Below are 26,447 nucleotides of genomic sequence, written 5' to 3'. Positions count from 1 at the left end.
CTTCTAACTATATGACTGCTATTGTAGCTGCTTGCTTTTCAAAGACATGTGGTTAAACATATCTGAGCATGTATTTTGCTCTTTTATTTAGTTTTCAAAACCTGAAGGGATGAATAATGTAGATCAGAGTGAAATCTGCAAGCTGCAAAATATTATCAAGGTAAGATTTTTTTTAAAAAATAAATCTGCCATTCTTGTACATTTGCTATGGTTTTTAAAAATTCTCTGATGTATAAAGCATTAATGTGTGTAGCTCTTCTGTGATAAAAAAAACTGGATTTCACATAAACATCAATATAAATCCTGTTAATTTTAGAATTCATTTCCCCAGATTAATTATAACAGTGATCTTGTGTTTGTTTGTTTGTTTTTAAAAATGTGTAACTTTGTCTTTTTGGCTCTCACCTCAAGGTGATTGCACATAATAGTGACTGACATCAGAAGTTATGTTCCTTACTTAGAGATGTAAAATTTCCACAAATTTTCAAGCCATAAAGAGAAAAGAAAGTTTCTGAGTTGGGGAGATGACCAGTAGTCTACAGATTTAAAGGCATGTTATTACTTTAGGGACATAAAATCCATTATGTATAACTTGCTGTGGTATAAAATTATCATGATTGGTATTTTAAAAGTACAATTTGTTCAAAAAATATTATGAATGGATCTATAAAGTCCTGAATTGCAAAAAGCCTCTTTGGTTTTGCCAGCTTATGAGAATCAAGCAAAAACAAAACAAACACACTGTGGGAACATAGTATAGTAGTTTGAACATTGGACTAGGGCTCTTGAAAACAAGAGCTTGAATCCATGCTCAGGCATGGAAATCCACTGGGTTACCTTGGGCACGTCACATTTGGCTTCAGGGGAAGGCAATAGTAAACCCCCTCAGAATAAGTCAAAATGACCCGGAAATACACAATAACAGTGCTTCATAGTGTCAAGCAGATATACAACATTGTTATTATACACACACACACACACTAGGAGAAGGAAAGCAGAACCAGAAATTGTGATGTCCTGATACTGTACATCAGTGATTCTCAGGGTATTTGCTATGAGGCACTTACATTTTCCCACCTAATGTGTTCGGAAGCCATACTTTATTTGGGCCCATTGACTGCACTGATATTTCTTTCCTGGAAACTCACCATGATCTGGCAGCTAGTGGTTTATGCACTGGGACCAGCTTAGAAACCACTGTTCAGTTTAGCACGGAACTACACAGTCTTACATAAAAGTCTATTTGCTATATGGTATTCAGTAATAATGTGTGGAGATTCAGTATATGAACACTGTATCTTAAATATTTTATTTCTTATTCCAGTATTCTGCCCACACACACACAACCCACACACCTTCACATTTCTGTCCTTAACATACATGAGTTAGGCTGTGCTATTTGGAAAGGATTTTATGATTTCTTGATGTGACTGTAGACTGAAATGACAGGATGCATTTTCACTACTATTTTTTCTCTAAAATCATATGTGTTACCATAGGCAGATTGAGTAGTGCAGGCTTTTCTTTAACTTTCTTTAATTACACATTTTAGGAGCTTAAAAAGAAATTGAGTCAAGAAATAGACGAACACCAGCATGAGCTTTCAGTATTACAGGATGCACATCGTCAAAAATTAGGAGAGATAAGCCGGCGTCATAGAGAAGAACTGGGTGAATATGAGGAAAGAATTGAAGAACTTGAAGATCAAATACAGAAAGGTGTTGCTTATTGTTGATTGGGAGTTTTGAAGGGTTTTGGATAGCCGGTTACTATTGTCCCTAGCTATTAAAAACATCACAAATTCCAACTATTCTTTCATATCTCTAGTGTCTGCTACATTTTCCCCATGCCCCCACCCCCCAACAAAGCAATGATTCCCAAACTTTGGTCCTCCAGCTATTTTGGACTAGAATTCCTGACAGTTGACTGAGCTGTCTGGGGCTTCTGGGAGTTGAAGTCCAAAACACCTGGCGGACGAAAGTTTAGGAACCACTGTCCTACAGTCTAGAACCTATACCAGAACAAAAATCACATGGTTCTCCAGATTCTGTTGGACTGCAAGTCCCAGCTACCTCAGCCAGCATAGCTAGCATAGCTAATAATGAAGAAGACAAGAGATGCGGTTCAACAGTATCCGGAGGTTTTTGTGATTCCCATCCTTGTCTAGATTGTCTTCATCCTGAAAAGCTGCATCTGCACTGCAGAAATAATCCAGTTTGACACCACTTCAACTTTAACTGTCATAGTTTAATTCTATGGAATTTGGGGAATTGTAGTTTTGTGAGACATTCAGTCTCCTCTGTCAGAGAGTTCTGGTGCCACGACAAGCTACAATTCCTAGAATTCCATGGCATTTAGCCATGGCAGTTAAAGTGGCATCAACCTGGATTATTTCTGCAGTGTGGATGCAGCCAAAGAAAACTTTATAGAGAAAAAATGAACAGACTATATCATCTTCTTGTCACTTGTCTCATCTCCTGTTTTGCCTTTATAATTTGAAAGGTTGAGCTTACAGTTTTCACAAGAATTACAATTACTGTAGGCAGCTTTTAAATTTCTACTCCAATTGGAACTGGTGGTTTCTTTTTTCCATTTGTGTTTTACTAGGTACTTATGCTTTTCCAGCTTTCTGAGTGACTTTTTAAACATTTTTAAAGTACTTAGTCCATTGTTTTCAAGCTTTATTCACCAGAGGTTGATATACTAGCACTGTCACCAGTTGGCTTTTGTTTAGGGGTGATGGGAGTTGGGAAAGGCTTATATAATGGGATTCCAAAGTCCTATCAGTGCCAGACTTTCCCAAGTTTGACTCAAGACTCATGGCTTGATTCACACAGCAATCTTAAACACACTGCAGCTTTCCACCTATCAAGATCAAAAATGTTGGTAGTAAATCCAGTTCCTCTCATAGCTATCTATAGCTACATTTTCTAATATGATATTTGTGTGCTGGTAACACCTATAAAAGTTCCTAAACTTTTTCTAAGGCGGGTTACACACTGCCATTAAAGTACGCGTGGAGCGCGTACTAGGGTTAGGGAGGTGTGGTGCTTCCGCACCTCCCTAACCCTAATACGCGCTCTGCACGTAAAAAATGACGGCGGCCGTTCCAGACGGCCGCCACCATGAGGACGTCATGGCCGCACCACCTCTATACGGGGCGGCGCGGACGTGATGTCCTCGCTCCGCGCCAGGGTGCCTAGTGCGCCCTTTGCGCGGACCAGGAAGGAGCTCCGTTTCGGAGCTCCTTCCTGGTTTGCGGCGCCGCTTTGCGTCGCTGGGCGCAGCCTTCAGACGGATGCGCCCAGCAAAGCAAGGGAGAAAGGGGCCAAGCAGCCCCTTTCTCCTCCCCGCCACCACGGGGTGTCCTTGGGGCTTGAAATGGGCGGTCTGTAACCCGCCTAAGGCATTTGGATAAGAGGCTTATCATAGTTTAAGACTCATCAATACCAGTCAGTAGTCTGCAGCTTTGATATTATCATAATTATGCAGATCTATTATGAGAATAAAAAGGACTACCTCTTCTGGAACGTACTATTTCTTAAAGCATATTTCAGAGAGGTTAAATAGAGGTAATCCTTTTTATTCTCGTAATAATGTGTAATACTGAGCCAGATTACCTAATAACCTATGGGACTAACTGGAAATTTGTGCAGAGGTCTCTTCATTCAAAGTGTAAGCTTTTGGGAGGGTGGGGGGATATTTCTTCTGAATATTAATTGAAAGTAGTTTCATATTCTAAACCAGGCTTTTCCAACATGGCACTCCTTTGATGTTTTGACCACTGCTTCTGTCATCTTTAGCCAACATGGCTCTTGGCCAAGGAACATGATCTTTTGAGTCCACTGCATCTGGAGAATGCCCAGTGCAAAAAGCTCTGTCCTAAATAAAAAGCTCCATGGAATCAGTGGATTAGTCTCAACCTGTTGTTCACAGCTCCTGTTTTACAACTTTAGCAGGTTACCACATAGAACATTCATTCCTAACTGATGATTAATCATAATACACTCGTTCATATAGCATAAAAATGTGTTTTGCTTTATACACTTACAGATTAACACACTCCATAGTTGAAATGGAAGTATTCTAATTGAGTGATCCTGTGGGTTACAGGCTTGGGTTTCTTTTGTGTTTTTTTGTTTTACCAATTTTGCCCTCTGTCTTGCAGTTTCCTATGCCCACTCATCTGACCCCCCAGTATCTTCTCTGGGTTTTTCAAAGACCCTCCAAAACTGTATGGTGGCATTGCAGACTGTAAGAGCAAGGAGGAACTGAGCTAACCTATCCCTTCTGGTGGGAAGATTTCAGCGGTTGACCATTTCTTCCATCATCAAAAGGAACCCATCTGTTTGTGGGAAGGTCAACTCTTAATCCACTGAATTATACTTTTGTGAAGGAAAAGCAAGAGTGCTGTCACATCTCTTGTCATTAATTATAATTATACCTGCCTTAGTGAGCTCAAAATGTATGTGGCTTTCTTCTTTTCGATTTAATCACCAGAACAACTTGGTGAGGTATATAAGAGTGAATGACTGGCCCAAGAGGGCACAATAAATTTCATAGCACAGTGAAGCTACCACTGTGTTAAGATATGGAATTTATTTCAGATTCTCCATATAGTCTCAGCTTGCTTTATTCTCTGTGAGCCCCAAAGTAGGATTTGTGAGAACATAGACTAGTTCATGACTACAGCATCAGTTCAGTTTGGTTTGATTTAGCTTAGTGGCTAGAAGGGTAGAAACATACCAGCCTATGTGAAAGAGAATTCTTTGTGCATTCTTATCACTGTTATTAGCAGGTTGAAAATGACTTGGAAGAGGGTACTCCAGAAGTGTGGTAGTGAAAGAATAGACCTTCACTTGCTTAGATGCACCACTTTCCTTCCTGTTTGTTTTTACATGATGTTACATGCTGGAAGAAGATTGTTTCTTGGTTTCTGGCTTTCAGCTTCCCAATCCACATAATGTAATAGTTAAACTTATTGAGAGCCATGGTCTTACAGCTTATTAGCAACACTTTGCTCAGGTAGATTGTTACCAAGGATAACAATTCACAGTAATGAAAGTTTTCCAAGATACCCTCAGATTTCTGTGGAACTTGGATTTTCCATTCATACTGCAGTGCACACACATACACACGAAAAAATGGCAAAACAAACAAAACCTGAGGTACAGTTCAGCAGTACTAATTCTATTTTTTTTAGTTTGCAGTTCTTTTCATCTCCAAAATTGCTGCTAAATTTCTCAGGTACTTTGATTCTATGACAATTGTAAAGAAAATGCTATTTTTCCTCCTGCTTTACAGTTGGTGGAGCTGTTGAATCATCTTCTGAACAGGATGTGCAGAACAGTCTCTCTGAATCTACAGCGCCACACTTGAAGGACTTGCATGATAAAGTGAAAAGTTTAAGTCAACAATTATCTTCAGCAGAAGAAGAGAAAAATATTCTCTTGAAAGAACTTGAATTGGTAAAAATGGGGAAAAATCAACTAACACAGGAATATGAAAGACTAAAATCTGAATTCAGTAAGCTCCAAGCATCTATTATCAAAGAACAATCTGGTTTGAAAGAGCAAGAGACATTTTCTCATAATTCAGCAGACTCACTACAGGCAGAAGTGCTCCGGCTACAACAAGCCCTCCTTGGTATGAAGACAGAGGGGATTTGGTATTTTGTTTTATTTCCTTTCAGCATATAAAGACTAGAGATGTAAAAATTTCAGCAATATTAAAGTCTTGCAGGGAGGTAACTTTTTCCTGTTTTCCCCCTATAAAAAGGGTTTTTGGAAAATTGAAAAACACAGTATTAAACACATACACATTTTTACTGATTTAATGTCAGTATGTTTCTTTAGGAACAGAAAATCCACCATACAGTATGTAACTGTTTGGCATGAACCTGCCATCTTTCATATATTAAAAGTTGGTTTTATTCAGAATATAATTACAAATTTTATTTTATTTTATTTTTTCTACAAATAGAGCTACAAGCTATAAGGAACCTCTTTGGTTTTGCCAGTTTGAGGAGCAAGCAGTTGCCCCACTCATAAAAACCAGAACAAAACATCAGAGAAAATTATTTTGTGTGCACTACTTCTTTACAGTGTGAAGCAGAAATAATGCACCTGTTTCCATAAAATGATTTGAGAAAAGGAAACCCAAATCCACAAATTATAGTGACTACTCACATAAAAGTTTTCCTCTTATACAGATTTTAGAAATAGTTTTGAGTGTGTAAATACGTGAACATCTGGATTTCATCTATCATTCTAAAAGAAGATATCCAATATTCCATTTTCTTTCAATTTTTTTCAAGAAAAAGGGCTTAAGTTTTTAAAAAGTTTTTTAAAAAGCAGTTCTCTTCACTTCCCCAAATTATTCCACTTTTTCCAGACCTTTACATTTGTAGGAAAGACTACTGTATCTACTTGACTAATAAGTCAACCTCATGTATAACTCGAGGGCAGGTTTTGGGGCCAAAATTATGGATTTTGCCATGACCCGTGGATAAGTTGTGGGTAAAACTTGGAGGCTCCTTCAATGTATGTATGTGTGCGTGCAGCAAAAGAGACTAATTGAGCCTTTTTGCTTCATAATTTCAGCTTTCATTTAGTCCTTCACTCTGTTTGTTTAAAAACAATTACCGTATATGCTCACCTATAAGTCGGCCTCATGTATAAGTCGAGGTCAGGTTTTGGGACCAGAATTATGGATTTTGGTATGACCTATAAATAAATCAAGGCTAAAACTTAGGGACATGTAACAAATGATGTAAAGAATGACATAAAGGGAAATAATGCCAAGGAATTTACAGAATTCTAGTAGGCATAACTGTTTATGCTCACATTAAAGGCTGGAATGATGAGAAAACAAAAGGGGGGGGAAGGGGTCAGTTATTCCAGGACAGATTACACTCTTGTCTTTCACTAGCATTCCTTTTTCAATAAGAGTTAAAGTACAGTACTTACATTGAGCCGGGGATATGTCGACTAAGGTTTTTCGGGTCAATTTTTTGACTAAAATATCTACATGAGTATATATAGTAATCAATCAAGGCTCTTGCTGCTTGGCTCAAGAGAAAAAGAAACTATCTTCCCACCGCATGGGGAAATCTGAAAGAGCTGCTGTCACATTACCATAGTGACCTGTAAATAAGACAACCTGGGATTTTGGAGTCAATTTTGAGCATAAATTTTTAGACTTATAGATGAGTATATATGGTATTTTAGGAATAATTTGAAATTTGAATAGGCAAGTGCCTATGTACAAAGTGCTTTGGGACAATAGGGAGTTTTATCCTCCAGTAATTTCCACTCAAGGATGTCTAGTATGCAAGATTAGGAGGCTGCAACCTGAAGATGGAAGTTGACAAATACCAAAGGAAATAAGCCTCTGTTTTGCTTCTGAGAATATTTAAAAAGAGTGGCTTGTTATTCAAATGTTTTCTTGAACACCACTGATGTCTTACCACTTCTCCCATGTTACTGAAAAATATGTTAGTAATATGAATTGACTTGGATTCACTTGGGCTCCTAGCTCATTTTTTAGTTGCTTCTACATAAATGAGATACAGTAGAACCTCGCCTTATGTGGGGGATCCGTTCCGTACCCCCCCCCCGGTGTAAGGCAAATTCCGCCTATGCTCAAGCCCTATTAAAATGAATGGGGCTCATGCATGTGGCGGCACGGTGTGTGCACGCGGCAGTTGTGCACGCCATTGACAGTATTACAGCACAGCTTCCGCGTAAACTGGAAGCCATGTATGGCACACCCACATATGGAGCAGGCGTGCTGTACATTAAAGTGGTCAGAAATAAATGTATTGCTTTTTAGTAGGAATGTAATTAAAATGTGTTTTTATTCTGTCTTTTCTCTACCTGAACGTGTCATTTCCAAGAATTTGTGGTTAAGAGTACAATCTTTAGTGTTTCTTTTGTTTTATTTATTTTCCTCTAAGGGAATTAGTTTATTTATCTATTGTTTTACAGATGCAGAAAATGAAATAACTCAACTGAAAAAGTTAAATCAGGTAAAGAGATTACTAATGCAAAAGAAGGACTAATGTTCTTGAAATGGTATCAGCTATCTGTCCACCAATTCAAGAAAACATGTACATGCATGCAGGGGAATTGCACTGGCTATTTATATGCTACTGGGCCTTGTTAATGGTTTTGGTATATGTTTACAACACTGTAAAAATGGGCCTATTTAAGAGACCATCTGATTCTTAAAAGACCATTGTCCACACTTTTTCGGTTTAATTTCCATATGATCTCACTGCCAACAGTCTTTCCCCACATCCTGAGTGTTTCTAATGTTATCATATGTTAATGTTTCTCAATTGTTTTTGCTATCACAGAGACTTTCATATATAATCCTCTGGATTGCCAAAGATAGAAATGTTAAATAAAAAGCTGTTAGAGTATAGCTAGGGATTCCTCAGACCAAAGAGTTGCAGCTTAAGATGACAACACATTCTCTTATCTTCTGTCTGGCAGTTGTCATATTAGTGACCCAGACCTGTGTTGTAGCAGGCCAGGTAATTAAAGTGGGCCATTTGTTTGCTGCACCAGAAATATTTCCCTTCACATTTCCAATTTCCTTGTGTCACTGGGAGGCCCCAGAAAGTAAAGATTCTCAAGGCTAACATGATAGATGTAAACTCTCCTTTGCCACTTGTTGCTGTTGTATATAAGATATTTATGAACCCAAATTTCTGTCATCAGCAGGGCCAGTTTCTTCTCTCATCACTTTCAATATGTGAAAATATACTATCTCCCAAGGAGATGCCTGGAAGAGATGTTCATGTTTTTCTCTTGCAGCAAAAACAATGAGAGCGAATCTTATGGCACCTTAACGACAAATGTTTTGTAACATAAGTTTTCATGGTCTTCAAGTTCTTAGAAAGTCTAACAATTTCATAATTAATTTGTGATCTTCTTTAAAAGTTCTAGCTTGCTATTTATGAATATACTCAAATTGATTTTATCTTATTAAATTTAGGGTCTTTTTTTCTGTCTTTATTAAGGAAGAATTCCAGAAAGAAGTGCCAAATTTACAACCAAGGGGTGAGACTAGTACAAGTATATCCATTGAAGAACAGAACTTGGTGTTAAATCAGTTAAGACAAGACTTGGAAAGAAAGCAACATGAACTTAATGAAAGCATTGAAGAAAACCAAACTTTAATAGGAGAACTAGATGAACTGGACAAGCAGAACCAAGAAGCTACACAGGTTATATATTCAATTAACTAAATGGGAAGGGAATTACATGTTTTGATATTGAGTTGGCATCCTGTTTAACAATTATGATATTGTAAGCTGAAAATATGATACCATAACAGCTAAGGATTCGTGTTAATGGTCATGAATAACCAAATATGACCTCACAAAAATCCCTTAGCAGCCTGGCAGACCCATGACCAAAATGTTTCTGAGGCACTTTTGATCAGAGCACTGGGAAATGACATCTGCAGTGCCGTCTCAGTTGCAGTGTGCCATGAGTTGAGCAATTGTGGCAGGACCCCAAGGGATACACCTTTGGTAACCAGTTGCTTTGTAAGAGAAAGGTTTCTAAAAGCATGTGGTACTCTCCAGCTGTCTGTTCTGAGAGTAGTAAGTGCAGAGAGCCATGCAGACAGCTTGCTGTATTTTTATTAATTTTAAACTTTTCTAGTGGTATAAGCACATAGTTTAATAATAGAAAGTCTTAGGTTGCTGATTAACTTAATATATTATTCAATGAAGGATGCATCAACAGCCATTTAGTGAGTTCGATTCTGATATTATACTAATCACAATTATTATTTGAATCCTTTTTTACTTTTATTATAAACATACAGTTCTTTCAGTAAAACACATACATCAAAATAGAAATTAAAGTTCAGCCTAAGATAGGGAGCAGTAGTTGTTAGGCTATTCTTATTGCAAAAGATGTCAAGACTTTAATAGAGGGAGGAGGGAAAACAATATACAGACAAAGTACATACATTGCTTTAAAGGTACATGATTTTGCTTCTACCACACTACAGAAATTAGGCAGCAAAGTTTACAATAAGGTGCAGGTAGTTGTCCACCCCTCCTGTAATAGTTCAAAAGAAGAGCAGGAGGACCTACTTGTTTCTTATATTGAAGATGGTTAGCTTGAAAGTTTATAGCATCTATTCTTATGAAGCAGATGTACATAAAACATCAAAACCTATTTATACTATTTTGTGTAAGGATTACTTTGTACTTCAGTAATCTCCTAGGTCTCCTAAAATGAGGATCATATTGTTAATTATCTTATTATCAGTAAAGGTCCCTAAGACGTAGCAAGGGGACACACCCATTTCATTTACTATATTTTTCCTCTAAGCTGGGACTCAAGCCAACTTGCATAACAAAAAAAAAATGGCCAATAAAAACCCATAGCTAAAAAAATATAAACATGGTTAAAATCATATCAAAGTGTTTCTGGAATTCAAAACATTAACTTAAAAGAAATGATTATTAACGCATGCTTATAGAAACCTTTCTCTTACAAAACAATTGGTTACCAAAGGTCTGCTAGACTAAAAAGATGTTTAGCTGGTAATGAAAAGAGCCAGGTTAGCCTCTCTAGGAGAGGAGTCCCAGGATCTGGATGTGACCATGAAGAATTCCCTCTCATGTTCCCACAAAAGGGAATGTGGTGGAATCAAGAGATGTGTCTCCCCACAAAGCTTTAAGATCTCAGGTGTACTTATATGGGAAGATACATTTCTTCAGATAGCCTGCATACAGGCCATATAAGGCTTTATAGATCACAACCTAGCACTTCAAATTATCCTCAAAAACAGACTAACAATCCATAGAGATGGAGTAACAAGACTTGTCTGCTCCCTGCAGCCAGCCCTGGTTAACTGCAGGTTTTTGTGCCAGCTGAAGTTTACAAACACTCTTCAATTGTAGCTTCATATGGGGCACATTGTAGTAATTCAAGTGGGATGTAACAAACATATGTGTCACTGTGACAAAGTTACAGCTTTCATTTTTTTTAAAAAAAAAGCTAAATTTTGAGTTTGCATTGTACCATTTAACAAATTAAAAATATTATGTATCAAATTACCATCAGGATATGTGTATATAATAAAAATAATAATAAACTTTTTATTTCTATACCGCTTTTCCTCGAAATCAAAGCAGTTCACATATGATAGAATTATATGACACATGTCATATTACAGTATAAAAACAGTTACAACAATCTGATAAAAAGTATTTAAAAACAGGATATTAAAACAGTCAGGACTATAAAATTTAAAAAACATCTTAATCTAAGTGGGGAATACTTTCTCTAGAGAGAATGAGGAGGATATGCTTGCCGGAAGAGGAAGGTTTTCACTGCCTTCTTAAAGGCTTCCAGTGTACCGCTAAGACGAATCTCTTCCGGGAGTGCATTCCAAAGAGTTGGAGCTATCGCTGTACAGTGGTCCCCCGGGTTACGAAATTAATTCGTTCCGCTGCCCTTTTCGTAACCCGGAAACTTTCGCTAGCCGAAATGCCCATAGGCGCTAATAGCGAAAGCCGCTTTTTGGTGCGAAATCGCGCCGAAAAGCACCAAAAGTTTTTTCGTAACCCGAAAAAACTTTCGTAACGCGGAACAGTTTTTTTAAATTATTTTTTTTCGTAACCCGGGAATTTCGTATCCTGGCGCATTCGTATCCCGGGGTACCACTGTATAAGCTCTTTGGTGAGTTGCTACCAATCTCACCTTGGGGTGTTCGAGTAACAATTTTCCCGTTGTTCTGAAAGTGCGGGGTGGATTGTGTAGGGAGAGGCGTTCCCTCAGGTAACTCGGGCCCAAGCCATGTAGGGCTTTAAAGGTGATAACCAACACTTTGTATTGGGCCTGGAAGCAGATTGGCAGCCAGTGCAGAGATTTTAACACGGGTGTTATATGTTCCGACCTAGAGGTTCCCGTGACCAATCTGGCTGCAGCATTTTGGACCAACTGAAGCTTCCGAACCTGGTACAAAGATAGCCCCATGTAGAGTGCATTACAGAAATCCAAACGAGAGGTTACCAGTGCATGTACTACTGTTTCAAGGTCCTTTCGATCCAGACAGGGGCACAGTTGGCGTGTCAGCCGAAGCTGGTACCAAGCACTCCTGGCCATTGCATCCACTTGAGATGATAACTGTAGAGATGGGTCCAGGAGTACTCCCAAACTGCGAACTTTGTCCTTTAGGGGAAGTGTAACCCCGTCCAGGACTGGATGACAAATTTCCCTGTCTGGATTTGGAGCACCTATCACGAGTACCTCTGTTTTCTCTGGATTCAGCTTGAGTTTGTTTTTCCTCATCCGGCCCATTACTGACCCTAGGCAGGCGTCCAGAGGAGAGGTGCCATCCTTAGTCACTGTATCAGTCGGAGACATGGAGAGATAGATCTGGGTGTCATCAGCGTACTGATAACACCGTGCTCCATGATTCCGGATGATCTGTCCCAGCGGCTTCATGTAAATGTTAAATAGCATGGGGGATAGAATGGCGCCAGATGTAAGCTCTCTTTTACGAGAGCAGCTGTCCTCCAGCCTCACCATCTGGAATCTTCCTGAGAGGTAGGACCGGAACCACTGGAGCAGTGCCCCCAATACCCAACTCTCTCAGGCGTTCCAGAAGGATACTGTGGTTTTGAAATATCTGCATATGTTTAATGAGATATCTTGGACTCACGTCTAAACACAGAATTCATTTATGTGTCATATACACATAGCCTGATGGTAATTTGATACATAATATTTTTAATTTGTCTTATGAAACAAAGTTTGTGTACATTGAACCATCAGAAAACAAAGGTGGAGTATTTTGGATTTTGGAATTTTTAATAAAGGAAACTCAACCTGTAATTGTTTTCACTTTTAAATACTTTTCAATTTTAATTGCATATTTATCATGAATGAGTTGGATTTCTGTTTTGTTTTTAATGTTTTTTGTTAATTGTTTGCTTTTATTTTAGCATATGATTGTGCTAAAAGAACAGCTATCCAGACAGAATGCTGAAGCTGCTAATACTATCAACAAACTAAAACTGGACATAGAATCTGAAAAAAGAAAGTCATCTAAACTAGAAGCTGATAAGCTCGAAATGTTCAAAGAACAAGAAAGCCAGAAAGAGAAATTGAATCAGTGTACTTTTACACTTAATGATTTGCATATGACTAAACAGCACTTGGAAAATAAAATAAAAGAGTTAAAAGAACAGCTGAAAGCATCTCAACAATGTAACTCCAAAAATAAACAGGAAGTGGTTGAGTTAAAGAAAAATCTGCTACAAAGAGAAGAAGAAATTTCTGTACTCAAAAGTGAATTAACAAATATCAGTCATGAATCTACTCACAGTTATCAAGAGAATTCAGCCAAAGAAAGTGAAACAGTAATTTCAAAGTTGAATGAGCAAATTTCAGAAAGTAAACTAAGAAACAGAGATTTAGAGAAATCTATTTTGGATCTTCAGATAGAAAAAGAAAAGCTTCATGTTGCATGTGAAGAGCTTAAACAGCAGTTGCAAATAGCTAGTAGTGAGAAAAACAAGATTGCTTTTGAAAAAGATAACATGCTGGAGGCTTTGAAAACTGAAAAGGGTCGATTAGAAAATGAACTAAACCAGACTGAAAGCCAGTTGTTGGAGCAGGCTCATGAATATGAGCAAACCATAGAAGAGTTGTCAAATGCACGCAACATGAATACAACTGTGTTGCAGCTTGACCATGAACGCTTAGTTAAGCTCAATCAAGAGAGAGACTTTGAGATTGCGGAACTTAAGAGGAACATAGAACAGATGGAAGCTGATCATGAGGAAACTAAAGAGATGTTAACAAGTAGCTTAGCAGGTCAGAAACAGTTGACAGAACTCATAAAAGAGAAAGAGATCTTTGTTGAAAAGTTTAAAACAAGAGCTTCTGAACTTGAGCAGCAACATGAAGCTTATGTTAAGGATTCCAAAAGACTTGATCTTTTAAAACAAAGTTTAGAAGAAAAAGAGAAAAGCCTTTCAGCCATGAAAGAAGAGAACAATCATTTGAAAGAAGAAATTGAGCGTCTAAAAGACCAGCAAAGTAGGACAGCCCCTTTGGCTGAGCCCAAAACCCTAGATATCATCACTGAACTTGAAGCAGAAATAACTCAGTTATCTATAATTAAAAATGATCTTGAAGAAGAGCAAAAAAGGAATAAAAGGATGCTTGAGGATCAGAGTCAGAAAATGTCCCAGCTTCAGCAGTCTCTTCAGGAGTATGAAAAGGAGACTGAGGAAACCAAATTTCAACAGGAACAAATGAACATCAAACACAAGCAAGTATGCTTGGAAAAGGATGAAGAAATCAAAAGGCTACAGAGGACAATAGAACAATTACACAATCAGAGAAAGGTAATTCAGCCAGACCCATCTGATCTCTTTCAAGGAACCAAAGTGCAAACACTTAATGGTGAAAATGGAAATGAGAAACATGATTTATCTAAAGCTGAGATTGAAAGGCTGGTAAAAGGGCTCAAGGAGAGAGAAATGGAAATCAAACTTCTGAATGAACAAAATGTCTCGTTGAGTAAACAAATAGATCAGTTATCCAAAGATGAGGTTGGCAAACTTACACAGATCATTCAAGAGAAAAACTTAGAGATACAAGCTCTTCATGCAAGGGTCTCCTCTCCACCTTATAGGCAAGATGTCCTTTACCTTCAGCAGCAATTGCAAGCCTATGCCATGGAAAGAGAGCAAGTGCTGGCAGTTCTTAGTGAGAAGACAAGGGAGAACAGTCAATTAAAAACAGATTATCACAAAATGATGGATATTGTAGCAGCTAAGGAAGCAGCCCTAAAGAAACTGCAGGAAGAAAACCAAAAATTAGCCAGTGAATTTGAAAGTAGCAGTCAAGATATGTCTCGAGAAACTATTAAAAACTTGTCACGTATTATCAGAGAAAAAGACATTGAGATTGATGCTTTAAGTCAAAAGTGCCAAACTTTATTGACTGTCCTTCAGGCATCCAGCACAGGTGCAGGCAGTGAGTTAGGCAGCATCAATAGCAATCAGTTTGAAGAGCTTTTACAGGAGCGTGACAAGCTGAAACAGCAAGTGAAGAAAATGGAAGAGTGGAAGAAACAGGTAATGACCACTGTCCAGAATATGCAGCATGAGTCTGCTCATCTCCAAGTGGAACTACAGAACCTTCAGGCACAGATTTCAGCCGACAATGAGAACAATTCTGAATTGCAGATCAAATATAATGGCTTAATCCAGGGATATGAACAGAATGAGCAAAAGTTGAAAACATTTAGCCAGGAATTAGCACAAGTCCAGCATAGTATAGGAGAGCTTAATAATACCAGGGATATTATTTTGGGTAGGCTTGATATGGTAACACCACCTCTGCCAGTAATCTCTCCCACTGGTGGACAGCCACAAGACATTCCTAGCAGTTCTGCTTCTCAGGTGCTTATCAGTGAGACCAAAGTACTAAATGAGGAACTGGAGCACATGACAAAAACTTTGGAGGAAAAAGATGCAACTATCCAAACTCTACAGGAAAATAATCAGAGACTGTCAGATTCTGTGGCTAAATCATCAGAAATGGAGAGGAAGTGTCAAGAAGAATCTGACCTGGAAATAAAACAGTTAAAAGAAAAGTGTGATGTTTTGCAGAAATCACTCAGGGAGAAAGATCTGCTAATAAAATCAAAAAGTGATCAGTTAGTTTCTTTAAGTGAAAATCTTAATAATAAAGAGAGTGAAAATGAGCTGCTGAAGCAAGGTGTAACTAACCTAAAGGAAAGAACTGTTATTTTGGAAATGGATCTCCGTACGTTGAAAGAAGAAAATGATAGAATAGTGGCAAGGTGTCAGGAGAAAGAAACAGAATTCCGAGCACTGCAAGAGACTAACATGCAGTTTTCCATGATGTTGAGAGAGAAGGAATTTGAATCATATTCCATGAAGGAGAAAGCTCTCACATTTGAAAAAATGCTGAAAGAACGAGAACAGGTGTGTGATGAACTGAATTCTTATTTTGTGTTTCAGGAGGGAAAGGGGTGTGCCTTATGATATGCAATACATAGTACAGCTATTTGGTACATATGCAGAATTTTTGGAATTATGGGGTGAAACAGACAAGCAGGAAAGAGTGTCCAGAAGCTGATCCCGGTCTGATTGCCTGTAGCGGCCATATGCCACAGCCCTGAGGGCGCCTGCTGCTGCATGGAAAGAAACAGAAAAGATTTGTTCCTTTTTGAGTAGCCTTATGTGGCCCTGGCGCAGCCTCAGCATGGGTTGGAGTGTGCTTCATGTAATCACCACACCTCCAAAGCTGTGCAGAAGCTGGCTTTTTAAGTCCATCTGTTTCAGGCCCATGTAAACTTTCTTGGTCAAAATATATATTTGAGCTTAGTTGAAATATTTTATATATATATTTTATATATATTTCTGAGCTTCATTGGATATTATTTATCTTTTTACTTAATCAGAAATATCAGAACTCTGTTTAGCTATACTGGAACAAAAATCCCCTGATTTTTTAAAGCATTAATGTACAGTCGGCCCTTCTTATACACAGATTTGTTATACACGGATTCAAGCATACACGGTTTGAAAATGTTCCAAAAAAGTATCAATTTCAAATATCAAACCTTGATTTTCCATTTTTATAAGGGACACCATTTTGCTATGTCATATTTAATGGGACTTGAGCATACATGGATTTTGTTATACACGGGGGATCTTGGAACCAAACCCCAGCATATAACAAGGGTCCACCGCATTTTAAAATACAAAGTTTGTAAATAAGGAAAATGTAAATTCAAGTGAATGTCTCACTTACAGTGCAATTCTCTGCTTATTTAATCAGAAATAGGTCCTTCTGTGCTCAGTGGAACATATTCCTAAGTAAACATACAGTTATCCCTTCTTGCATTTCAGAGCCTCCCATAGGCGCGTTACAGAAAGCCCAAAACGGGTGGTCTCGCACCGCTGCCGGTTGCTGCGTCCGGGAACCGCAGCAGCCAAACCGTGGAGTGTGAGAAGTTTAATGATAATAGTGCTTCTTTCTGTGCCCCGGAAGTGGTGCCACAAGGCGCAAGGCGCGCACTTGCAGCATCACTTCCGCCGCGCAACGTCCGGATGCTATGCGTCCACGATGTCAAATTGCCAGCGCCCATATGTATAGGTTGCTGCCATTTTGACACACTCGTTACGCGTGAGGGGCAAGGCGCGTCAGGAAGCGCTGCCCCTCGCGCGTAACGACGGCGCCTCATGGGCCCGTCTGTAACGCGCCATAGATAGCAAAAAATGTGGGAGCTCTAGTCCCATACTTTCGTATGGCTGTGTGATGTGTGTGTGGCTGCTTGTGCCGTCACGTGCACACGGGTCCATTTAAAACAACTGGGTTTGCTATCCATGGAAGCTCAGATCCGTGGATGGCAAACCTGTGGATAAGAAGAGCCCACTGAATATAGAGTTGCAATCTTGGTTTAATTGTAACATTTTATCTTTTCTACATCTGGGAACCTTGTACATCCTAACATATAGACATATATTAACGATAAGCTGTCTTGTATCCACTTTGAGAAATGTTGTGGAAATGTACATGTAACATAATTAATTGAAATGCAACTTACATGTTAATTTCCTACACAGATTTTTTTATGTAGAAAAAGATGAAGTGGAACTATTCTGGCATGTGTTTTTAGCTATGTTTGTGCTATATTTTCCTCCATGTAATGTGTCAGCTCACTGATTGATTCATATAACTTGGATAATGAACATTTTGAGGAAAAGGTAGTGCCATTTCATTTTGGTGAGAGATGACAACAGTGACACCACTCAGTGCTTTCTCTTATGGTAAGAGAAGTTAGACCTTTAAAAATGCATGAACTCTCTTTATTTCTGTTTGTAAAAGGGAAATGCAGGAGAGTTAAACCAACTGTTGAATGAAGCAAAGTCTATGCAAGAGAAGGCAGTTGCTTTTCAACATGAGAGAGATCAAGTCATGTTGGCACTCAAGCAGAAACAAATGGAAACAACTGCTCTGCAGAATGAGGTATGGAATGACGATTAAATAAAAGAGTTTGGAGGTGATACAAAAGTAAGAAAAACTGAAGAACTATACTCTCAATGACATGCAGGTGCAGCATTTACGTGATAAAGAGAAGCGTCTAAATCAGGAACTGGAGAGATTACGCAATCACCTTTTAGAAAGGGAAGACACCTCCACACGTGAGGCTTTAGCAGCTGAGGATCGGGAATCTAAGCTCAGAAGGAAAGTTCAGATTTTGGAGGAAAAGCTGCAGTCTTCATCAACTGAAGTAGAAAATGCAAGGTAATACTTTGTTTTCTTTACTCTTAAACTCCTTTTCAGTACTTAGTTTATGGGAAAAAAGGTTAGTTGAAGTTTATTGAATCTACTTTGAAAATGCCAGCCTGCCCAGAATAGCTTATGAGCAGGATAATGCCTAAAAACTAGGGAGAGGGTAGAATTGGAGAAGAGAAAATTAAACAAAATTGAATGGATAGAATCAACTAAACAGTGCTTTAAGAAATGACAGAAATATTACCAACTTAAAGAAAGAAGCATTTTAGACCTTAATCAGGGGGGCTCCGCTCAGCCCCCTCCCTCAAGTCTTTTAAGAAAAATCTTAAGACACCTGTTTTGCCAAGCCTTCCCCCACATGCCCTGATTGTCATTCTCTCCTGCACACTGTGTTCACATTGGGTGATTGCTTTGGATTGTATTTGGATTGTTTTATTGTTTTTAATTGGTTTGAACTATTGGAATGAATGATGGATTTTAATGTTGTTTTTGTATTGTTTTAACATGGGGGGATTATTGTGTTGTATTTTGTATTTTTGTATTTCATCACATGTTGTAAACCGCCGTGATCGTAGGAACGGCAGTATAGAAATAAAGTTCCATTCATTCATTCATTTATACAGTGCGCCCGTGTTATACGTGGTCTTGAGCTTATGCGCTCAAGCTGTGTAGGAGCGTGTGGGGCTCAAGGGGCGGCGCATCCCGTTCGGATGAATGGGGCTCGTGTCCATGGCACGCGCACGCCACCGCGCGCACGAGCCCCATTCACTTGAATGGGGCTCCAGCATAGTTGGAATTCGCCTTACGTGGGGGGGGGGTCTGAAACGGATCCCCCGCGTAAGGCAAGGTTCAACTGTACTGTACACCTGAATAAGCATATAGAAAGGGTAAAGCAGAGATTGGCAGCTTCTCTGGCATGAAAGGTCACATTGGGTCATCTTGAACCCACCAGGGACTGTGCCTTGCTACCACAGACTTGATTGTGGCCGCTCCAGTCAGTCATACAGGGAACACCTGCTTTCTGTTAGTGTAGAACTGTGCCAACAGGATCACAGTTCTGTTTGGAAGAAGATGTATAGACACTGTGCTCCCTGTTCACAAATAAAATTGCCCCTGTCTTCGGTTTTTAATTTAGAAAAAATATGTGACTGAGGAAGGACATGATAAACCTTTAAAGAAGTATGCACGATCTGGGGAACTGGTTAAAAGAGTGCGTCTTTTCCCATAACACTAGAACTTGGAATGACCTGTAACACTGATTAGTAGTATGTAGAGAGATCTTAGATTTTAGATTTGTATATTGTTATTGGTTTTATCTATTTATGATGTGTTGTAATTGATTTTAAATTTTCTGTACACCGCTTTGATCTTCTGGAAAAGCGGTATAGAAATAAAATTTATTATTATTATTATCTTGTAGCACATTTGAGACTAACTGAAAGAAAGAAGTTGGCAGCATGAGATTTCATAAACTTAAGCCTACTTCCTTAGATGCATTTGGTGAAGTTGAAAGCAAGGGACAGACCTGTATATGTTTCTCCCTCTCCCTCGCTCTCTTTTTTGCTTTGGTCACACACATTCACTACTGTTCTCCCCACATACACACATCCAGCTGGATAGATATACCTGCATTCCTCTCCTGCCGATGTATATCTTCAAAGACACAAAAATTCCTCCCCATCTCACAGATTAATGTACTGTTTCCTTGGTTCAGTTGTCTCTCCACTAAGAAGGATTTTGCCTGTATGAGAAATGGTAGGGAACACAAGATTTAACTTCCTTCTACTCCCCATGTCATGACTGCAACACCATATGGGTCCCTTGGGATTCTTGGGAAAGGTGAGATTCTAGGCCTACCATCTCCAGCAGTCCGATTGCAGCCAGAATTGCCATCCCCACACTGCTTAGCAGCACAGAAGAACCTTTTTCCTGCCAGCCTACCAATGGCTAATGGGCTGGGAAACAGGCACATGTATGCAAAGAGTCATATGAAGAAGTATATTCTGTCATTAGATCCCAGCTGAATATCTGATAATGTAGTTCATATGTTACTGTAACATAGATTAAGCACTGTAATTTCTGCTAAGACTGGTCATGTTCATCTGTCCTCCGCCTTCCTCCCTTATGTAAGTTGCAACGAAAGGCAAATGCTTATTTATATAACTAGAGTTATTTCCTGAATAGAATCATTGTTTTTCTAACAGCTGTCTTTACATCTGTGCCAGGAAGTTGATTAGCATTTTTTAAAAGTGGAGTTTGTGGCTTGGGGAGAATAGAATATGTAAAGTCGAAGGCTTTCATGGCCGGCATCCATAGTTTTTTGTGGGCTTTTTATAATTAATAATAATTTGTTTTATTTATATACCGCTATTCCAAAGATCATAGCGGTGAACAGCAAGTAAGCTAATTAGCAAGTAAGCTAATTTGCCCCCAACAATCTGGGTACTCATTTTAGCGACCTCGGAAGGATGCAAGCCTGAGTCAAGCTTGGGCCCTTTTGCTGGTCTTGAACTCGCAACCTTGTGGTTTCGAGTGAATGGCTGCAGTACAGGCATTTAACCACTGCGCCACCAGGGCTCAGAGAAAGAAACTCTGCTGGAACATGGCCACATAGCCCGAAAAGCCCACAAAAAACTGAGAATAGAATAGTTCAGTGATGGCGAACCTTTTTAAGGTCACGTGCCGGGGGCGTGGCTTCTACCCCCAGGATGGGGGCTGGGTGCCAGGGCAGGGCTTCCGCCCTCCAGGGGCGGGGCTTCCACCCCCTTTTCAGAGGGAGGGAGCCTCTGGCTCCTCCCTCGGCGTTTGCCGGCCCCTGAGGGTCCCCCCTGGGGCTGTCAGAGGCTGGCAAAAGGGCCCTCGCCCTTCCTTCACTCCCCAGGAAAGGGCTCCGCAGAGCCCTTTCCCGGCGAGCGAAGGCAAGCTGGGAGGAGGAGGAGGCGGCTGGGACATGTCCCAGCCGCCTCTTCCTTGGCCTTCGCTCGCCAGGAAAGGGCCCCATGGAGCCCTTTCCCGGCGAGCCAAGGTAAGCCGGGAGGAGGAGGAGGCCCCTTGGCACCGCGGTGATCGCTGCGATGCCAAGCAGCCCCCGTGCCCCTTCCCGGCCTGGGAGCAGGTCGAGGCTTCCTCCCAAGCCGGGGAGGAGGAGGAGGAGGCCCCTTGGCACCACGGCGATTGCCGAAAATGGCAGGGAGGAGGCGGAACGGGCACGTGCCCGTTCCGCCTTCTCCCTCGCCCCCCGTACCTGGCGAAACCGCACCGCGTGCCACCCATGGCACACGTGCCACAGGTTCGCCATCGCGGGAATAGTTTAAACTATCCTTCCTGGAAAATAATATCTGCAGCAACTGTTTTTATGTTTATGTTTTGGTTGAAGTGATATTTATGCAATTTTAGGCTGCATCAATAAAAGTATAGTGTCTAGATCAAGAGAAGTAATAGTGCCACTGTATTCTGCTCTGGTCAGGCCCCACCTGGAATATTGTGTCCAGTTCTGGGCACCACAATTCAAAAAGGACCTTGAGAAACTGGAGCGTGTCCAGAGGAGGGCAACTAAAATGGTGAAAGGTCTGGAAACCTTGCCCTATGAGGAACGACTCAGGGAGCTGGGGATGTTTAGCCTGGAGAAGAGAAGGTTAAGAGGTGATATGCTAGCCCTGTTTAAATATTGGAAAGGATGTCATAATGAGGAGGGAGCATGCTTGTTTTCTGCTGCTCCAGAGAACAGGACCCGGAACAATGGATGCAAGCTACAGCAAAAGAGATTCCACCTCAACATTAGGAAGAACTTCCTGACAGTAAGGGCTGTTCGACAGTGGAACACACTCCCTCGGAGTGTAGTGGAGTCTCCTTCCTTGGAGGTCTTTAAGCAGGGGCTAGATGGCCATCTGTTGGGGATGCTTTGATTTGGATTTCCTGCATGGCAGGGGGTTGGACTGGATGGCCCGTGCGGTCTCTTCCAACTCTATGATTCTATGATAATTGCTAAATATCTAGAACCCAAAAGTGAGGGTTTTTTTCCCTTAAAATGTACTGGATGATTGATTCTATATGTACACGTGTACACACACACACACATAATTTTTATTTTTTTACTTGAAGTCATCAAGCCAGTATGCAGGTGGAATCCTTGCAAGAACAGCTGGATCTTGTAACTAGACACAGAGATGAAACTGTACTTCAGCTTACAATTTCACAAGACCAAGTGAAACAGTATGCTATGTCCCTGGCCAACCTGCAGATGGTACTAGAGCAGTTTCAGCGGGGTAAGTTAACTCATCAGCCATAAAGTGAAGATTGGCATAATAACCTTGTTTTTCTAAAATGTCACAATTTTGTGACAAATCTTCAAATAAGTAACTCTCTTAAAATTTTAATTTACTATTTAAAGGGATGGTGGGAGTCCATCAGTAGGATATGCTAAGTGTACCTATTTTATCTTTAGAAGAGAAAGCCATGTATTCAGCGGAGCTACAAAAACACCAAAAGCAGATTGCAGAATGGAAGAAAAAAGCAGAGCAACTAGAAGAGAAAACGTTTTTATTGCAGGTAGGGTAAGATGGATCTAGACTTCAGCCTGTTCTTATTTTAATTAGTATGGCAAATAGCAACAGCAGTGACAGAAAGATCCAGAGGAGGGGACATTAATGAGTCTGGATGGTCCCAATAGAAAGATAAGAGTTCAAAGGAAAGGAAAAGATTTGGAAAGGGAGTAGAATATGCCTGACCTTGCTATCCATTTTTCTTTAAAAAAAAAAAAAAACCTTCTGTAAAAGGTTTGGGGTATGTGTAGTCCAAATGGCTTAAAACAGAAGAGAATTTTATGTGTTTTGCTGTGCTGATAGATATGCTACTGTGAAAAAGAGTTGTTATAATGATCTGTCTCACCTTAACAGGAAAGGTTAGAAGAAGCAAATGCAGCACTAGATTCTGCATCAAGGCTAACAGAACAGCTGGATTTCAAAGAAGAGCAAATTGAGGAGCTTAAAAGACAAGGTAGCAGGCTTCTTTAAAGTTTTTGCAAAAAATAGTTTACCATGAATGCAGTGCTATATAAATGCAGAAAGTTGTGCAAATTAGTGACTGTTCTTTTTAGAAGCCATTTTACATTCTGCAATAATTGCCAAAAAATTAGTCTCTCTATCCCCAGTCCCAAAGGCTTGCACCAACATTTCTGCTTTTAGCTCTATTCTAGGATTCTGGCTCACACTGATACATTCTTGTTATTATGCTCCATGTTCTCTTTTCTCTGGTGAAGCAACAGTTGGAAAAAAAATAAATCCACATTCTTGTGAGTTTGACATTGGAAGAAATAGACATATTTTAAGTATTGTAGTCCTGCTGAGTTATGCTTCAGTGACTACTCAATAGAGAATATGCTGACAGTAGAGAAATGCTTTTCCTCACGGATTTTCAATCCTGCCTAGATAGTCTCTTATTACATTGTAGCAGGAGCACTTCTGTAGTTAAAACAGGCAACTTTCTCCAATATTTTGTGATGATTCATGAAAATTCTGTTGCTTATAAAATCAAGACCATTTCAACATCCTTTAAGAAACTGATATTCTTTTTTAGTTGTATAATCAGACCACATTTCAGTCATTTCTTATGACTGTGTTATAGCATTGTGATAGCTTGATGTTTTCAGTCATGTCTATGTCAACCACAAAATTTCACTTCTGTTTCTCCAGGGGGCAATTTAGACTAATTGTGACCAAAAATATGAGATATGTTAGAAGCTGTGCCTTTAGCTGGTTTAATTATCCTCCTTTGGATTGAAACCAGAGTTCTACTCATGCAAGAAAACTCTCACCTCTCATTTGTAGTGATGCCCTCCATGCCTACTGATGTAGTTTGGGATGGCACTCAAGAGGGTTGTGTGAGAAAGAGGGAGGGAAGTGGGGTCTTATCTTGCACAAATGGAAGTGCCTTTTCACTTGGAGAAGGTCAGGTTTGTATCTAACCTAATATATTGCTGAAGTTAGGAATTTTTATTCCTGTTATTAAATTGATCATTTAACTAAGGGAAGTTGTTCTTCTCATAAGAGAAACAGCCACTGTTGGAGCAAAAAGCGTGGAATAGTAGCCTTTCCTGTATGACAGAAAGTGCATAATGTGGAAAGTATATTGCTCTATTTTTATGTTTATTTGCAGTGTGTGTGTGCCTGTCTGAGAGAGAGAGTGTGAAGACACACCCAACTAAAGGTGGTGGCAGGTTTGGGTGTGCAACGCCGGTACCCTGGAGAGATCAAACTCTTTACCCAAAAAAGGCTCTGAAGCTGAATGTAAAGTTCAAAAGGGGGGAAATTTAAAGGACAAAAATAAAGAGTTTTCTCCTCCCCAGCTCTAAACAAAAGATACTTTACAGTTTCAGCAATCTTCCGGATGTCATCTTTCTGGGTCTGATGTTGGTTTGCTCTCCTCACTCAATGGAGCTGGTGCAGGGTCTTTCAGCTCCTGAATTCCTCTATTTTCTTGCTGATGGTAACTAATTTGGCTAAAGTTGGTACTGGTAACTAAATTGGCTAAAGTACTTGGTAACTAAAATGGCTAACGTGTAAGAAATGCCCTTTCCGGCTGTCTGGGCCTGTTTGCCACCAAAAAGACAGCTCTCTGCCTGCTCACAGCAAAGACTGCTCCAAACTAAAAGCTTCCAGCTACAACAGAGCATGCTAGGAAAGGGCAAACCAAACCTGGAAATAATGCAGGGGAATCCTACAGCTCCTCCCACAACTAATACAAAGAACTTTTCCTACACTAAACATACTATGGCCTGAACCAATGAAAGAAAATGCAGGGGAAAGTTTCAATCAGTCCTGGCAGGACATCACAGAGAGGCTGAGGAGCTGCCATAACTTCACTGGCTTTCTTACTTTTCTCTTGTGACCTACCTTACAACTAGCTTGATATCTCAGCTAGTATTCAAACATCTAGAGGGCCAGTACTTGAAAGCTCCTGTTCTAGATGCAAAAATATTGGATTTAAACAAAGATGAATTGCTCTTACAAATTTTCTCATGCAGCAGCAAGCACGGAAATCACATGTTATGGTGCAGTCATGTAAGGAGTGAACAAAATGGTCTAATAATACGACTGGACAGGAGAGAAATTTGGTCAGGTCATGTTTTAATGTAAGCATACTTAATTTGGAATTCCTGAAGATATGTCCTTTCATATTCACACATGCCTAAATTTGCATTGCTGCTCTCTGATTTTGGAAAAATATGCATTAAAATGTATATATGAATCAGAAGTGCACACAGATGCATATTAGTGGAAAATAATGTGCAAAAGGACTAAAGTAGGCAAACTGCTTGCACAATGTACATATTAAGCATAGATACATAAAAATATGTATACCAAGAGAAATTTACACAAAAAGGCATATATGTCCCGTGGATATAGAATTGGAAAAGAGGAAATCACAACTGACATTGCTGTTTATTATGTAATACTACATAGTGTGCTTGCTTAAAACTTAACCTTTTTATTGTGGGATTAAGCACTCCAAAGTGTTGATGAAATACTGTTGTAATGTAATTTATTTAACACATCTTGACTGTCTGCTGCCTGACAGCAGAAAGATTTGCCAGGAGAAACATTTTTTGAATAATAGCTCTTGTTCTATGACAGAACTTGAAACTAAATATACAGGGATTGGCTATATAGGCCTTCTTACACCTTATAAACTGTTTTGAAAATAATGATCTCTCAACATTTTATTGAAGCACAATTAAGGCCCTTTCAATAAGAATTTTATTTATAACATAGATATATCTTAACGGTCCCCTCTTATGGACACTTCAGAGTGAAGTTTCTCAGCCGCATGAGCCAATCTAAGTATACTGACAGTCCCTATAGAACTTTTGTCATTCAAATCTATTATTGTATCTCCATTCTGACCTTTAATTATTCCATGTTATTGGGAATTGTTTCTTTCACATTGGAATTGCAAACAAATATAGCCCTTCCTGATCCTGACTGGTAGTATTTACAGCTTCTTAGCCTTCTGAATATTTCTGAGTGACAGGCAACAACATAATGGTCACATAGCTTGAGTGTGTGGTTGAGGATTGGTTCATGAGGATTATGAGGAAGTCTTCTGACATGTTGGCTGGAGCTTGCA

At 39.6% G+C, this 26,447-nt stretch overlaps 1 protein-coding gene across 3 annotated transcripts in view; it reads left to right on the top strand.

Annotated features, from left to right (window-relative positions):
* TRIP11 (thyroid hormone receptor interactor 11) overlaps positions 1-26,447 on the top strand; it is a 59,039-nt gene that overhangs the window by 12,943 nt on the left and 19,649 nt on the right. The window contains exons 5-15 of one of the 3 annotated variants that reach the window (XM_089522397.1): positions 92-160; positions 1,553-1,718; positions 5,305-5,646; positions 7,989-8,029; positions 9,029-9,235; positions 12,983-16,003; positions 17,913-18,053; positions 18,139-18,332; positions 22,425-22,588; positions 22,768-22,871; positions 23,219-23,318. In XM_089522397.1, the coding sequence (XP_089378523.1) occupies positions 92-160; positions 1,553-1,718; positions 5,305-5,646; positions 7,989-8,029; positions 9,029-9,235; positions 12,983-16,003; positions 17,913-18,053; positions 18,139-18,332; positions 22,425-22,588; positions 22,768-22,871; positions 23,219-23,318 (4,549 nt within the window). The remainder of the gene's footprint in view (positions 1-91; positions 161-1,552; positions 1,719-5,304; positions 5,647-7,988; positions 8,030-9,028; positions 9,236-12,982; positions 16,004-17,912; positions 18,054-18,138; positions 18,333-22,424; positions 22,589-22,767; positions 22,872-23,218; positions 23,319-26,447) is intronic. The other 2 variants (XM_089522398.1, XM_089522399.1) reach the window with 2 other exon arrangements.

Source organism: Sceloporus occidentalis, unplaced genomic scaffold (genome assembly GCF_023333645.1).
Source record: "Sceloporus occidentalis isolate IW3139 unplaced genomic scaffold, rSceOcc1.0.p SCAF_4, whole genome shotgun sequence".
Lineage (NCBI taxonomy): Eukaryota > Metazoa > Chordata > Lepidosauria > Squamata > Phrynosomatidae > Sceloporus > Sceloporus occidentalis.
Note: the sequence above shows the minus strand (reverse complement) of the source record. Positions and strands in the feature narration are given on the sequence as shown.